General features: G+C 40.7%; 1 protein-coding gene across 2 annotated transcripts in view; it reads left to right on the forward strand.

The window, feature by feature from the left end:
* IFT172 (intraflagellar transport 172) overlaps positions 1 to 17,359 on the forward strand; it is a 3,348,311-nt gene that overhangs the window by 1,762,783 nt on the left and 1,568,169 nt on the right. For both annotated transcript variants that reach the window (XM_044075467.1, XM_044075468.1), the window contains exon 27: positions 4,415 to 4,512. In XM_044075467.1, coding sequence (XP_043931402.1) covers positions 4,415 to 4,512 — 98 coding nt within the window. The remainder of the gene's footprint in view (positions 1 to 4,414; positions 4,513 to 17,359) is intronic.

A 17,359-nucleotide genomic window follows, 5' to 3' on the forward strand; every position in this document is an offset into this window, starting at 1 on the left:
CTCTACAACATAATTTTTCTTTTCAGATATGTGTATCTCAGATATGCAAACAAGATTTACTCTGGTGGATGTCTCAAAATCCCCAATAATGGTCTTGTGTCTTCAGCCCCCATCAACCGAAGGCCACATTGACCACGGACGCCTCCCTGATGGGGTGGTGGGGCTATGTCAGGGAAACTCAGTCCAAGGCACCTGGTTGGAGACAGAGGCCCTTTTGCATATCAGTGTCCTGGAACTGAGGGCAGTGCTACTAGCGTTGCAAGCATTTCATTCCATCCTTCTGTCAGGGACTATTGCGATCCAATCAGACAACATGTCAGTGGTCTGGTACATCAACAAGCAAGGGGGCACCAGAGAGGCCTTGAGAATATGGCAATGGGCGATAGCTTCCAACCACTTTCTAATTGCAATGCAGATTCCTGGGAGCTCCAACGTGATAACGGACAAATTGACCAGGTGCATTCTACAACCTCAGGAGTGGTCCCTCAACCCTATGATAGCGGCAAGAATCTTCAACCGGTAGGGCCAGCCTTGCTTCAACCTATTCACCTCCCCAACCAGCTACAAGTGCAGCAACTATTTTGCCCTGATCCCCCCTTGGGAACAGTCACCAAGAGACATTGTAGTCCATGCTTGGCCCTCGGGTCTACTTTATGCTTATCCTCCTCTTCCCCTCATCTCCCAATTTCTAAAGAAAGCACAACAGTTGAAAAGCAAAGTGATCCTCATTGCTCCATATTGACCTCGACAAGTCTGGTTCCCCTTTCTCTGGCCTCACCTGCTAGATCAACTGTGGATCCTCAATCCATCCCCAATGTTGATCTCCCATCCACAAGGTCTGACTCACCCGAATCTAACAACCCTGAAACTGACAGCTTGGTTTCTCCACTTTCAATGATTGCCAGGCAGGAAAACCTCTCATCCCCTGTGACCAATATTCTTATTGCATCTCATAAATCGTCCATCAGAGTAATCTAGCTCAATAAATGGGAAAGTTTTTCTGTATGGGCAGCGAATAGACAATTAGACCCCTTGTCAGCCCCAGTTTTGGTGGTTTTAGGTTACTAATCGCATCTTTTCCACTCTGGGGTGTCTGCCTCTACTATTCATGTGCATTTAGCTGTCATTTCAAATTTCCACATTGGTTTTCAGGATTCTTCTCTTATGCCACATAGACTCTGTAAAACTTTCTTGAAGGGGGTTAGCCACTTAAAACCTCCCTTTAGAGAACCGGTACAACCTTGAAATTTGGCATTGGTTCAGCAAGCTCTAACAGCTCCCCCCTTTGAACCTGCATCTTCATGTGATGTAAAATATCTCTCTTGAAAAACTTTGTTTCTGATTGCAATTACATCGGCCAGATGCTTGTCAGAACTTCAAGCCTTATGCATCAAACCTCCCTATCTTATCTTCCATAAGGATAGGGTATCACTAAGAACTAATTTTTCCTTTTTTCCAAAAGTGGTGTCAGAGCATATCAACCAATCTATTGACCTTCCAGTGTTCTTTCCTAACCACTCTAACAAGGGAGAGTATTACCTGGACTCCTTGGATGTTCATAGGCAAATACAATTTTATCTGGACTGAACAAAATCTACTCGTAAATCAGACCAACTGTTCCTGTCTTTTTCTGGACCTAGACGAGGTCATCCTGTCTCAAAAGTTACACTGGCTTCATGGTTGAGAAATTGTATTACTTTTATCTACAACAAAAACAGTGTCACCTTGCCTCACAGAGTGAAAGCACATTCTACAAGGTCTATGGCAACTTCAGCAGCTTTCCATACTAAGGCTTCCCTCAATGATATTTGCTCAGCTGAGACATGGGCCAAACCTCATACCTTTATTCTTCATTACAAATTGGACTTGGCCTCCAGAGATAGAGCTTCTTTTGGCTCCATGGTGCTCAGGAATGTCCTGCCATGAGGGTCACCAAGGGATACAGTTAGCTGGGGACTCTGTCCCATCAGTAAGGAATGAACGAAGATTAACAACATCAGATAAAGAAGTTATGCCTTACCATAATGTTCCATCTGTGTTGTTGATCTTCATTCATTCATGACTTCTCACCCTCCGTCCCCCTCCGGAGGTTCCTGGTTGATCTCATGTACTCCTTTATTGTAGGTCTGTTATGACCAGAGGTAGACTCTGCTTTTATCTATCAGTTTGCAAACTTGATCTGAGGTAACAGGGAGCAGAGCATTCTGGGTAAGACTTTGGCTCGAGAGTTTTTGGCTGACGTAAGCTTGATATTTGGTCATCTCAGTTCCGAGGACGGAACCGATAACCCACAAGTAATGAATGAATGAAGATCAATAATACAGTGGAACATTAAGCATACATCCAAATCAACAAAAGAATGGCTTCATCAGAAAAAAATTAAAGTTTTGGAATGGCCCAGCCAGAGCCTAGACCTAAATCCAATAGAAAATCAGTGGGGTGATCTGAAGAGGGCTGTGCACAAGAGATGCCCTCGCAATCTGACAGATTTGGAGAACTTTTGCAAGGAAGAGTGAGCAAATATTGCCAAGTCAAGATGAGCCATGCTGATAGACTCCTACCCAAGAAGACTGAATGTTGTAATTAAATGAAAAGGTGCTTCAACAAAGTATTAGTTTAAGGGTATGCACACGTATGCAACCAGCTTATTGTACGTTTTTTATTTTTTATATTTTTTCCCCTAACAGATTTGTTTGTTTTTCAATTGAATTGCACAGGTAATAGGTCACATTAAAGGTGGCAAAAGTTTTAAAATGGTTTATTGTGGCCTCATTTTTTTATGTTACAAAAACCTGCCATTTTAACAGGGGTGTATAAACTTTTTATATCCACTGTATACAGATATAAATATATAGCTATGCATATATAGATATTTATTTATTTATATGAGACTGTATTATCAATACACTGACTACAGAGTACTCGATCAGATGTGTTTGAAATCCAAGTTCAAACAAAAAAAAATGCAGATAAACAGAAAAATACTAAAACTGTTATTTTTGCCACCACCCTGCAACTTGTAAATAGCAATTCTAAGATCACACTACAGTGGGGAAAGGGCAAATACCCAGTGTCCATTGTACCAAAATCTTGCTCACAAGAAGACCAGCAGTTCATGATATTTTTATATTTGATCACTTTTGCTAATCTTCCTACTTTTTAAACAAGTGAATGTTCGAATGAATGAATGACAACTTTATACCATGTGTGTGTGTGTGTGCGCGTGTGTGTGTGTGTGTGTGTGTGTGTGTGTGTGTGTGTGTGTGTGTGTGTGTGTGTGTGTGGGTGTGTGTGTGGGTGTGTGTGCGTGTGTGTGTGGGTGTGTGTGCGCGTGTGTGTGCGTGTGTGTGGGTGTGTGGGTGTGTGTGCGTGTGTGTGCGCGTGTGTGTGTTTGTATTTGAATGGGAAGTTCCAGAATGCAAAATGTGTAAAGAGCTTTAAGTTAGTAAGGTGATGTTTAATTTTGGCATGAGCCCTTATGGAGACCAAGTATACTGGCAACTCTTTCTCTCACAGCTAAGAAATGTTCAGTAATTAGCCTGTAACAGCATGGAAGATTTGCAGCTTGATTAGATGACTGAAAAAGTAACATTCCATTTTCATTCTTCATGTTTATGAAAGGTTACTTTTGCTTCTGCGGATACAGTCCATTAGTATGAATAATTTTCATTTCTTCCCTCTCCAAATCTAATTGGATTAGTAAAGATCTGTCAACAAGAAGTACATCATTGTCACCACAATAAACAGGACATGCTGGAGGGATAGATTCCTGTCCCAGAGACTTCCCATACTCTGGAACAAGCTACCCATCTATGTCAAGCAAAGTTCCTCATTAGCACTCTTCAGAAAAGTCTTGGTGAGTGGATGGGAAATAGGAAATGCATCTCGGGGATCACTTCTGTGGCTCTGCTCGACAGGGGCACAGGAGAATAACTTTCTTGGGTGGCATAAGCCAGGGAACCTTGTTGGCTAGGCTTACTTAGGCCCTTGGGCCAATAGCCTAGTACCTACCAATGAACCGAATCAGTAACCCTCACACCAGCTAGTCTTATGTGAAACAACCTTGAATGAAATTGTAGGTGCTCTGAATCCACTGACATGACATACACTTGTCTCACATTGTCTTATGGCCACATAATGTGTACTATGGACTATTGTAGAGGACGTAATCCTCACACCCACCTGTGTTAAATATTGTTAGCTGTAGGCTTTATTAATAATGAGTAAGTAGAAATCATTGAAATGGATTTGACAGCTTGCACTTTTGGCCAGACTTTCTTCAGTATCCTCAGCTTTGGAAAGATATCTTATGACACTGAGATGTAGATAAAGTTAATATGTGCCAGTAACATTTTAATTGTCTGTCTCTGTGATCTTCCGGCCATTGTCTGATAATAATTTTGTTTTTATATAGCTGGCAACAAAATGCATGAAACAAGAAGAAGTGTCAGTCCTGTACATAAGTCAAGCTCAAGAAATGGAAAAACAAGGGAAGTATAAGGAAGCAGAAAGGTGAGAAGACTTTTATTTTTTTAATAATCTGTTATCTTCATCCATCCGTTTCCACCCAAGTTTCAACCTTTTCAGTACATGTGTTGGAGGACAGAATTTGTTATGATGTGGCACCCATAACTACTTACTGTTCACCGTTATTTCACAGAGTTTCTGTAATAAAAGGCTGAAGAAACTTCCTGACTAGTCTTCCAATCATGGCGTAATTTACCTGTGTTGTCTGTGACATTGTCCTCGCTGCTGCTTAATTGGGGCACAAGCGTCTTCCAAATAAGTGAAGACAGTTCCTCTGCAAATGACCTAGATTTGACATCAAAGAACTAACATCCTAAATATGTCATTCACTCATAACTCATTGTGGATGTAACTCATCAAAACCTTAATTAACTGATTTTTCTCCCAGTTAAGGAAGCTCTGCTATATATATATATATATATATATATATATATATATATATATATATATATATATATATATTTTTTTTTTTTTTGGTTGGGGACTGTGACCCTCACACCTTTTAAGTTATATAGCCAAATTCCAGCTTGCATAACTTAGCAGAAAGGGGAGAGAAAACATCAGACAATAAAACCTGGTTTTGATGAGTTTTCTGTGAGATGAACTTTGTCAGACTCACTCATTAGGGTTCCCAAGGAATCTTCTTGGTGGTCCAAAGGATAGGTTAATCCTCTTCACCAGTCAATATTTGGTAGCTTGTTTTCCACAAATTTGTGTGCTTTAAGATAGATTCATGGCCATAATGACTGGAATATTTGTTCTTTTTTATCACATGGACCTGAGTCCATGCTTTTAATGGTGAACATCCCTGCATTCTCACACTCTTTGATTCATAAATTAGGAAAGTTCTTGTTTTCATCCTGACGATTCTATGTTGATACAACTTCACTTTTTAGAGTATTTATTGTCAGCAGTAGATACTTTAATGTAAGCTCTGGGCACTGACATGCACTATGTTGGTTGGTTTAAGGATGACTTTGTCAACATTTTTCTGGGATCTCCTTTTGATAAGTGTGCTGTACCATCTAGAGCTTCATTCTCTGCATAATGCTTCCTTGTTAATAAGCGGCTCCCTTTCTTGTCACAGGGTTAACTTTCCTCTTAACTGGCTTCTGTATGTTGTAGGTTGAAGAGGAGTCTCCCATAGAAGGCCTAGGCATGGACTAAGTGAACTCTGCTTGCCTCTGACTCTGGACCAGACAGTCTCTTTTAAAATAATGGTCTGGTCCTGGATTGTTTTACTGTTTGGGATTTATTACATTCTTAGTACTCATGAGAAAGGTGAATTAATATCAGGTATAAAAATAACTTTTTATATCGTCACCTAATCTGTAAAGAACGCCCTCCTTTGTGGAACAGTAATCTTAATTATACATCATCAACCCCCTTTTCCCATTTTCTACATGGGGCTTTGGTGTTATTTTTTTAATGAATAGTCGTTAATATTCTAAAACTTACATGCTTATTGGAAAGAGCAGTCAGTTTGCCCACTGTAAATTAAGCATTACCAACCAGATTAAGTCACTTCAGCCATACACACTAAAAGTAAAAACGTGAGCCACTTTCATCATGAAAGCCTTCTTACAGTACAACCATGTCTTTCCCTATTTGTTTTGTTGGTATTGACAACTAATGGTACTGACAAAATAAGATGGGGAGGACTAGGACGTATGATATGGAGACTTGCAAGAACTGAGATCTTTGTGACTGTTCACTCCTGCATTTTACATGTCAAAATCATGTGCAGTATATCAGTAGTAGACACTTGACAGAGAAGGAAACTGAAGTGCTATCATACTATGACATTATTTATAAGTTTCTTTCTTAAATAACACAGTTGTATAACAGCAGTAATGTACTCCTAGGTGTGGTTAATGCAAAATTTGCCCAGGGTTAGATTTGTTTGATCACTTAAACTTTGCCCTCATAATCAAATACACCAACCATGGGTAAATCCTGCATTACCTAAACTGAGTCATGAATTAGTACTAAAATATTTTACAGTCCAACACAAAAGAATGTGGTGAAACGAAACCAGGCTTCTTTCATAAAGCAAAAATCAAATGCAATGTTACATAAGCGCCTTCGCAGCAACTCCTTGCTGCTTCATCAGATGTATGATACCATTACTAACCAGTTGCCTTTTGTAATATTTTTTATATTTTATAATATAAGTCACAATAACGTTGACTTTATACAATTCTAAAAACACATTCTGTTTATACTAATATAATATAAAAAATATGTAATATAAAAATCCATCTACGGACCACATTAGAGAACATCTATGTAGTATTAGAAGAAATGCAGATAGCAATGCTTTATCTAAGCATATAAAAGAAACGTCACCCCAACATTATTTTAAGTTTCAAGTTATAGGGAGTGTGATAATTAACCAACATAAACGTGATATAAAGAACAAAACAGAATGTTTGGAAAGTAGATGGATTGCTAGGCTGAGAGCAGACTGTGGTTCAGACTTGAATGAAAAAGTGCCTATCAAACCTATAATAAAAGCATGTGCACTTTTTAGATAGATTAATGTTTAGGTTTTATGTAGGTTTTTATATTACATTAGTAATACAGTAGTAAAACATGGTACTGTTATGCGAGTATAAGTGTGATTTCCTCATGAAACATAGTATATACTTCTAGAGATCTCAGCAGTAAAGAAATAATATGAAATTGTTTAGCTATCAGCATTTGTAGGTATGGCACAGAAATTGCTGATATAAACATCTGTTCAACGGTAACATTATTTATCAGTGAATACAGGGTTATCATTTTCTGAATTTGTGACATTTTTCCACCCCAGAAAGGAAGTCATTTCAGTGGACTTTGAACTTGACTGCTACAGCTATTTTGCCTTCTTAATACCACGCTTTACCACTGAATAAGAACATAAGTGCCGTGCATGTGTTTGTTTATGTGTGCATGTTTGGCTTGTACTTTTCTTGAGGTCTGTGGAAATAAAAAAGGGTCTTCCAAACTCTAATCTTTACTCGTGTTATACCTTCTCTTTTCAGAAGGGTACACTCAGTAACATTGAAGGAGATCATTCTTAATTAGAAAAAGTAGACCTTTCCTCCCACTTCTTCATTGGACATGAGCTCAGCCATGTTCTGTGAGTCTGACTTGAACTGCTCATGACTTTCATGTGGAATTCTAGTCATTTCCATATAATTCTTATTGGTTTTTAAATGTTCACCAATTATCTTTAGCATTTATTGATTTTGGTTTATTGACAAAATAATTTGCAAAGCTGAAGCCTTTATTTCACAAGTGCCAGTGTTAGTGCACATTGGCTTTGCAAAAAGAATAAGATTTATGCCTTTATTTTCTTGGCCAAGTTGTTCAACTTGAAGACTGTGAATCCAAACTGTGCAGTAGCTGTGGCCAAGAACATAGGAGTTAGGGTCTTAAAGCCAAAAAGAAAAACTGATTCTTAATAGTGGATGACAGATCTCTGATGCCTGGCTCTCACTTCTTAGATGAGCAAATAGGCTGTATGGGATGGCAGAGTGAGGTGAGCTTGATGTTTTCTGAGCTTGATAAAAACAGCAAAAAAAAAAAAAAGCAAGAAGGGCCCAAACTTAAGAATGTGAGGAAAGCAGCAAGGATAGCTGACGTTGATTCTGATATGCGAGGAAAAGGTACGTCTTTATAATTAGGAAGCTGTCTTTTTGTAAACATAGATGGTCAAATCGCATTTGAAGTTCAGAATGCTTTTCTGGAGAGCCTATTAGCGCATGAACAGACAAGATGCAGTTATTTCAGAAGAGAACAGCTAAAATTGTACAGAATGTTTTATCACAGTGGGAAAACAGCAGCGTTTATAAAGTCATTTAACAGAAACTAGTTAAATTGAGAGTTCTGATGAACTGAAATAAACTCAAAAAGAACTGAACCAGAACTGAAAAAGATCTGCACTACTATATTGAAACTATACGTCTTATACCAAACTTCTCTGTAAAATTCCTTTGTCGATTTCAAATGCCTCCTTAACCTTGGCTCCCAGGCCTTGTACCATCTAAATAACACTCATAATTTCAGGTGCCTAATCTACTCATGTTTCCTGTCTTTCTGTCCTGCTTCCCAGAGCTTTGTGTCAAATAAAATTTGCATACCCAGTCAGTGTCCTTTTAATTTTTGTGTAGTGTACTTGAGCATTATGCAATGCATACTTTATTCTGTAACAAATGAAGCCTGATCTGGCATGCGTTGTATTATTAAATAACTGTTGCTACTTATTCTTTAGGTGATTATATAACTTTTCTTGATAAGCCTGTTAAAAACATTATGCACTTTACCCTTAAAGCTGATGCCTGAGTAATGTGATCTATGATGTAATTCTGTAAAGACTATTTGGATTATATATGCATGTTATTTTTGCATGCTGTAGAAACCATTTAGTAATACTGTTAGCAATTTGTTTTACTGAACATCTGAAACAGGTGTGTACAAATGCTATATCCTGAAAACTAACTGAAACTGCCATTAAAGGAATACCATTTCTTCCCAGTAACACATGAATACAAATAAAGGCATCAACTGAAATGTGGTATTTTCCTTTTGGTATGTTATTATCTGAAGACATAACCTGAAATTGAAATTTCAGTTTAGAATACTTCATGTTGTGATGTCACTATTTTGCATGGATATACATCTGCATCTGCACAATATACTTGTTCTAACTCTTAAGAAATACTTTCCTTTGGATAACTGAGACAAATCTCCATAAATTTCACTTCGGAGCAGCTCAGAAAATGCTGCCTGCTTACTTCCACCATAGGACAAAAGTGCAGCCTGAGCTCATTTTCAGATAATCCATTTGTAATACCATACAGAAAACAAATGTTCATAATTCTTTAACCATAAGAGCTAGACTAAAAAATGTAAATATGAAAGTTTTTCAGCAGACACTGACCTTTCCAACAGTGCAAATGTTGATAGTGCATATCTACGTCATTATTAAATATTTGCCAAGCAATGCTGATATTGTGCATATTTTGTACCTTTTTGGTACAACAAATCACAATATCTTGGTGAATGTACCATGTAGACCCAAACAATTTGTAATTAATTTGTTTATATGAATGTCACCTTTAAAGTGATATCTTAACCATTACTGTGTGATGCTCGGTTACAGAGATATTCGCAGAAATATGATTAATATTATATTTATCGTAATTGATAAATAAACAAAGCATAATATCTCACCTCTAACACAGAGAGACTACATATCAGTGTACAAGTTGTGTGGCTCAATGTCAGCTTCAAAATGATGCATGATTTGTGTCATCACCATGCTCCCTTGCAAAGATATGGGCATAATAATGAGAAATATTGCAAATGTATAATTTTCATAATCCTACAAGATTAAACAGACTGTGATATCTGTCCATGTGTACAGCAGTACAGCATGCATACAGACAGTTCTTGTATCATGTTGTAAGGACTAAGACTCATCAAAACGAGGTATAATATGGCACAATTACATGCTCCCTAGCAAAGTTATTTACCAAATTATGAAAAAAATCATAATTTCCATAACCTAAGTCCTAAACAAACTGTGATAGCTGTACATGTGTACAGCATACAGACACAGTTCTTTTACCATGTTGTAAGGACTAACACTCTCTTCAAAATGAGGCATCATTTAGCACAATTACATGCTCCCTAGCAAGGTTATTTACCAAAATATGAAAAAAAAAGTTATGTACTTACCATAATGTTCCATGTGAGTTGTTCATCTCGCCTTCATTCAATCATAATTTTCATAACCTTCATTCTAAACAAACTGCAATATCTGTACATGTGTACAGCATACAGACACAGTTCTTTTACCATGTTGTAAGGACTAACAGTCTCTTCAAAATGAGGTATCACTTAGCACAATTACATGCTCCCTAGCAAGGTTATTTACCAAAATATGAAAAAAAAAAGTTGTGTACTTACCATAATGTTCCATGTGAGTTGTTCATCTCGCCTTCATTCTTACAGGTGGGTTTGGAGCTGATCCTCGTCTCCGAGTCAGTCTATTACAAAGCTCGAGGTCTTCAGATAGCTCGAGGCCAAGTCCCTATCCCATGATGCACCTAGAGTTACCTCAGATCTCGTTTGCTGCATATAATAATACCGTATGTCATTCTATCACTCTATAAGCGAAAGCTATAGAAGAGTTGAGCAACCAGGAAGAATCCAGCATATCGGTCTTCGAAATAACCTTGGAAGGGGTAGGAGGGTGGGAAGTAAGAATGAAGGTGAGATGAACAACTCACATGGAACGTTATGGTAAGTACATAAGTCCTTTATGTGAAGTTGTTCTATCTTGCCGTTCATTCTTACAGATGGGTAGCGTCCCAAGCACCATCTATCTCGGGTGGCTCACAGGAGTATGTTTTTCAGGACAGTAAACCCAAAAGAGGCTCTGTCAACTTTGTAATGAGTGATAAAGGTATGAGGTCTTGACCAAGTGGCTGCTGCACAAATGTTATCTATAAGAAGTCTGGCAGAAAAGGCAGAGGATGTAGACACTGCTCTGGTAGAATGAGCCTTAATTTTTTGTTGTAAGGGCATATTAGCAGCTGAATAAGCACATGTGTTACAATCGGATAACCACTTAGTTGTTTTTGCCAGTGGCATACCTTTTCTGGAATCTGAAAAGGAAATGAAAAGCTGTTCTGATTTTCTAAAGTCTTTTGTCCTATCCATGTAAAATCTGAGCTGTCTATGAACATCAAGCTTGTGCAGCATATACTCTAAGTTGTTGGAGTGATTGGGGAAGAACACTGGCAAATCAATAATTTGGTTAAGGTAGCTTCAGTACAAACTTTAGGTAAAATGGAGGGGTTAGTTTGAAGTGAGACTGTCAGCATGGAAAATCAAATAAGGAGGCTTAATGGACAAGGCTTGAAGCTCTGACACTCTGCAGGCAGAAGTGATAGCTACTAAAAAGATAGTCTTCCATGACAAATATTTAAGATCACATGAGGAAGCCAGTTTGAATTGAGTGAGAATAATGCGAGAAAGCATAACATTTAGATTCCATGGAGTATACTGAGATTTCACAGGTGGTCTGAGACGAAAGGTCCCTTTGAGAAAGGCTGTGGATTGTTTGTGTGACATTATACTCAATCCAAGGTGAAAATTAGAGATAGCAGCAACTTGAACCCGAACATTTGCTGCTTCAGCTCCTTTGTTGAAAATCATGGTCAAGAACTCTAGAATAGAAGCCATAGAGGCTAGGTAGGGATCAATGTTGTTTGGAGAGGCCCATATAAAAAATATTTTTCATTTGCTAAGGTATAGCTTCCTCATAGAGGATTTATGAGAGGATATTAGAATTTGCTGCATCTCATTAAAAAGGTTATGGAACTTGGATATGATGGGAATTGGAGCAGCCAAGCTGTCAGCTTCAGGGACTGAAGAGAGGGATAAAGTTCCCCCAAGTGAGTCAGAAGATCTGGAACTGGGTCCAGAATCCATGGGTCCTCCAATTGATGAAGTCGAAGGAAGGGGAACCAAATCTGATGTGGCCAATGAGGGGCTATTAGAATGATGGTCCTTCCCAGGGCTTTTGCTTTCTGTAGTACTTTGGGTATCAACAGAATTGGTGGGAATGCATAGAGGAAACTTGGAGGCCAATCATGTACAAGTTCATCCCTTGGGGCTTTTCCCGGAGGGGGAATCAGGGTGAAGTAGCTTCTGCATTTTCTGTTCATGTGGTTGGCAAAATGATCACAGCAAGGCTGGCCCCATTTGTGGAATATCCTGTCCGCCATTTGTTTCTTGAGGGACCACATTTGAGGCAACAAAATTGCTCTGCTCAGCTTGTCTGATATCACGTTTGATTTCCCCAGGATGTGCATTGCTAACAGAAAACACTGGGTTGGATGTAGCCCATTGCCTTATGACAAAGGGGGTAGGACCTGGTTCCTCCTCATTTGTTCAAGTACCAGACCACTGATATGTTGTCTGTCTGAATCGCAATTGTACCCAGAGGAAGAGAGTCCTGGAAGTACTGCAATGCTAAAAGTACTACTCTCATCTCTAGGACATTGATATGCAGATGTGTCTATTGATTGGTCTATGTGCCTTGGGTTGTTCTTCCCTGAAAACACCCCCCCCACCTTATCAGGGAAACGTCCGTGGTCACTGTGGCCGCTGGTGGGAGTAGAACAAAAGGATGACCTATCATGACATGAAGAGAGGTCAACCAGCACTGAAGATCCTTTTTGGATGTGTTCATGATCATTAGCCTCGCTGTTTTGCCAGAGATGGGTTGCACCTGTCACACCTAGGTTTTCGAATACTGGCCAAGGCTCTTGCCGTCCCCATAGTGCCTTTTTTAGGCAAGGCTCAAAGGACAAACCAACCACCGTAACCAGCACAGGTAACCAAAAACTAAGGGTAATGCTACTCAACGCCAGAAGTCTCAACCTCAAAATGCACACACTCGAGGCTCTCCTCAGCATGGAGAAAATCAATGTTTGTGCATTGAAGGAAACCTTGTTCAAGGCTCAAGAGAGCACCCCAGCACTGCCAGGTTACAATTCATATCATACCTTCCGGCCTCAGTTACCGAATCGCAGTACAAAGGGCGGAGGTGTATCCATATTCATCAAGGATACCCATATCTCCAGGTTAGTAGCGCAGCATGATGCCCACAGAGATCATCCATGCGCAACTATCAGCAGGCAAAACCACATTTCAAGTCGTAGCTGGTTATAGATTGCCCACCATGTCCCAAGATGCTCACTCTGCATTCCTTGAGACATTGGAAAATATAAAGGTCCTACCCAATACCATAATCTTGGGTGATTTCAACTACCCTGGTATAGACTGGGCGAACTACCAATGTTCCAACTCCTATGCTCAGCGATTCATAGAATTTATAAATTCAAATGCCCTTGAACAACTAGTATGTTCCCCCACTAGAGGGGACAACATATTGGATTTAATCATCACAAATATGGGTGCCCACTGTACCACACCTGTTATCACTCCCTCCTTGGTCAGATCCAACCACAAACTGATAACCCTGGACAACCTCACCCCCTCCACCTCCCCCAGTCAAAAAACCATAGTCAAAAACCTTTCCAAAGCAAACTTCAAACTACTTGCATCCGAAGTGGAAAGCTTCACTATTCCCTTGCAGAAGGATAATGATATCCAGGATGTGGAATCCTACACCAAGGCACTCTATATGCATCTTCAGGATTGCATGGACCGTGCTATCCCAAATAAAACCAAGACTCCTTCCTCAAGCAAGAAGAAACCAGTTTGGTGGACCCTGGCCATAAGCAAACTTAACAATAAAAGGAGGAGACTTATACAAAAAAAGGCCAAATCTCAAGTAGAAAAATCATCCCTGATCAGCATTAGTAAGAAATTGAGGGCCCTCATCAAGTCAACTAAAGCTAATTTTGAAAAGAAAGTTGCCAAGGATAACCATAAGGCCTTCTATGGCTATGTCAAAAGCCTAAATGGCAACGCTCAGGTCTGTTCTGAGCTAGTGCAAAATGGAACAAAATACACTGACCCTTCTGACATTGCCAACATCTTGGCTGACAGGTTCAGTGCAAACCCCCCCCCCCTCACCACCTACAGGGCTTATTACCATTCCAGGGGATTGTGTAAGTCTAATTATTACTGATACGTTGGTTAACAAGGCTCTATCTAAAGCTAAAAACACTGCCTCCATGGGACCAGATGGTGTCCCAGGCTGTGTCATATGTGAGCTCCAAAAGGAATTAACCCCGCATCTTAATACCCTGTTCAGTCTCAGCCTCTCCACAGGATATGTGCCCAGAGAATGGCGCATGGCAACAGTGGTCCCGCTACACAAGGGTGGGGCCACAACTGACCCTGGGAACTACCGACCAATAAGCCTGACCAGTCTGATCTGTAAGGCTATGGAGCGAATCATTATGGAACTCATAAATGGAGAGATTGGGAACCTCCAGTCGCTGGACCCCACACAGTTTGGCTTCGTCAAGGGCAGATCATGCCTCCTGAGCCTGGTGGATTTCTTTGAGACAGTTACTCAGGCTATAGACAAGGGAAAGGAGGTACACACGGCTTACCTTGACCTTGCTAAAGCATTTGACACCATTCCCCATTCGGGTATTATTGATAAGCTCACCAGCCTGGGCATAAACCCTTACATCACAAGATGGATCGCAATCTGGCTCTCAGACAGATCCCATAAAGTAAGAGTAGCAGGATCTATGTCTGAATCCAGACCAGTAATGAGTGGTGTGCCTCAGGGCTCTGTCCTGGGGCCCCTCCTGTTTGGCATATACTTCTCAGAAGTACAGGCAAGCACGGAAGGGCTGTGGCTGACTACGTTTGCGGACGACTGCAAACTGGGTGCTATAATAGAGTCTCCAGCCAACATGGAGATCCTCCAGAAGAGGAGACTGATGCATGGTGTCAAAGCCATGGTCTCAAGCTAAATGCAAAAAAATGCATAGTAATCCCCTTTGGAAAAAACAGAGTACCCGCAAACTACAACATAGGAGGTAATCCCCTGAAATCTGAAGAAGAAATAAGGGATCTAGGAACCCAGTTAGATAGCCAGCTTTCCTTTGATAACCATGTTGCCAAAGTGGTTAGAAAATCCTTTTATGTGACCCATCTAATCATGAAAGGGTTCGCATCAAGATCTAAGGATGTAATGGTGCCCCTCTACTCTTCCCTCATCAGACCCATTATTGAGTATGATGCACCAATTGGAATATACCTGGCTAGACATCTCCAGCTGCTGGAGAGACCACAAAGGTACCTAACCAAGAGAATTACTGGCCTCAAACAGTTGCCCTATGCAGCACGATTGAAAAAGCTAAAACTGTTCTCTGTTGCATACTGCTTTCTCAGAGGCGATCTCTGTCTAACGTACAGAGCCATGTCCAACCCAGAATTGTTGAACATGCTCCATCTTAACAAAACCAAATCTACTCGACCTACACGCTCTAGGGATATAAACCACAACACAACAATTAATAGAACATGCTGGAGGGATAGATTCCCTTCGCATAGACTTCCCTTACTATGGAACAGGGTCCCGATCTACATAAGACAGAGCCCCTCACTATCACTCTTCAAGAGGAACCTTGATGAGTGGATGGGTAACAGAAAGTTCACACCAGGGATCACACCAACAGCACTACTAGATAGGGGCCAAGGGTACTAGCTGCTAGTACAAGGGTCTAGGGAATTAATAAAGGGGTGGTGAATACCGCACAATGTGGCTGGGCTAATATATGAATTTGGGCAGATAGCTCAGTACCAACCTATGAGCCTATAAGATGAGACATTGGGAGCTCTTGGTAAGACCACTGAGTGAACAACAGCCATTGTAGAATCCACATGTGCATGCGACCCAACAGTATGGCTAATATTCCGGCTGCCATCATGCCTAACAATTTTAGTACTTGTGATGTTGGAGCCTTGTTTTTGGCCATGATATTATGGACCTGCTGATGGAGTAGTAAGGCTCTTTCTGTTGGAAGACTAAGAGTGGTGGTGGTGGTGGTGTCCAGTTCTGCTCCGATAAAAACGGTATGTTGCAATGGTGACAAGGCAGATTTTCCTGAGTTTATTGTAATGCCCAGCTGACTGCAGAGTGAAAGAGTGGTGTCCCTGACTTGTATGAGTTGATGCCTGGTGGTGGCACTGGGGAGACAGTCATCTAGGCATGGAAACACCTGGAATCCTAAACGTCTCAGGTGAATCGTGACCACTGCCATGCATTTGGTGAACACTCTGGGGGCTGTAGTGAGACCAAAGGACAGGGCTCAAAACTGGTAATGATTGGCTCCCAGCCGGAAGCGCAGATGATCTGGCCATTTTTATGTGGTAGTACACATCCTGAAGATCTATCGAGCACATCCAGTTGTCTTTCCCTAAAAAGGGAAGTATCAACTGAAGCGTGACCATCTGGAACTTCTCTTTCTTGACAGATCTGTTTAGTCTGCTGAGGTCCGATATAGATCTCCAGTTCCCTGTCTTTTTTGGAACTAAAAAGAATCTTGAGTAAGTTCTGGATCTTATCTGGTCTGCTGGGACTGGCTGGATGACTCTTTGTTAGCAATAAACGGACCTCTATTGTTGCTTGTTCCCTGTAACTGGGTGGAACATCCAGAATTTTTCTTGTCAATGGAGGAGGTGTATCGAAAGGAATGAAATATCCACTGGAAATTATACTTTGTACCCAGCTGTCATTTGTTATTTTGAGCCAGGCATCTGGATACAAAGATAAGTGACCCGTGACTGACTCCAGAGTAGGATAGTCAGGCCTCCTTTCAGGAGTGCTGGTAGGGCTTCCCAAAGAACTGATCTCTGTTGCCCTAGTTTGTGGATCCCCTCTGCCGCCAAAGCTGCGTCTTCCATTATTGCCGCCTCCTCTGCCCCTGGAGGGGGGTTCACCACATGTGTCTTGAAAGGCTCCTTGGGCTTTGTGGAACCACATCTTTCCTCCCCTTTGACCCTTAGGGTAGGGTCTGGTAGGGGTAGAAAAATGGACTCCGACGGCAGACAGAGTCTTTCCTTCCTGCTCACACCTGGTCAAAGTTTCCTTAACTTTGGGCCTGAAAAGGGATGAGCCATCAAAGGGGTATTTACAAAGGATGACTTGAAGGGCCCCGCGAAGGAACACAAGGGCATCCAGGAGTGTCTCCTAAGAGCAATTTCTGTACCCACTGCCCTGCTTGTTCCATCAGCTGCATATGAAATGAGGTGCATGGACGAGTTTACTATGGAGTTGAGGGTAGCAAGCTGGGAGGCAACTTTATCTGAAGCTTCTGCAGCTACTGTACCCTGAAGAGTA

The sequence above is a fragment of the Protopterus annectens genome, chromosome 6.part1 (assembly GCF_019279795.1).
Source record: "Protopterus annectens isolate FY-2018-M chromosome 6.part1, PAN1.0, whole genome shotgun sequence".
Classification (NCBI taxonomy): domain Eukaryota; kingdom Metazoa; phylum Chordata; order Ceratodontiformes; family Protopteridae; genus Protopterus; species Protopterus annectens.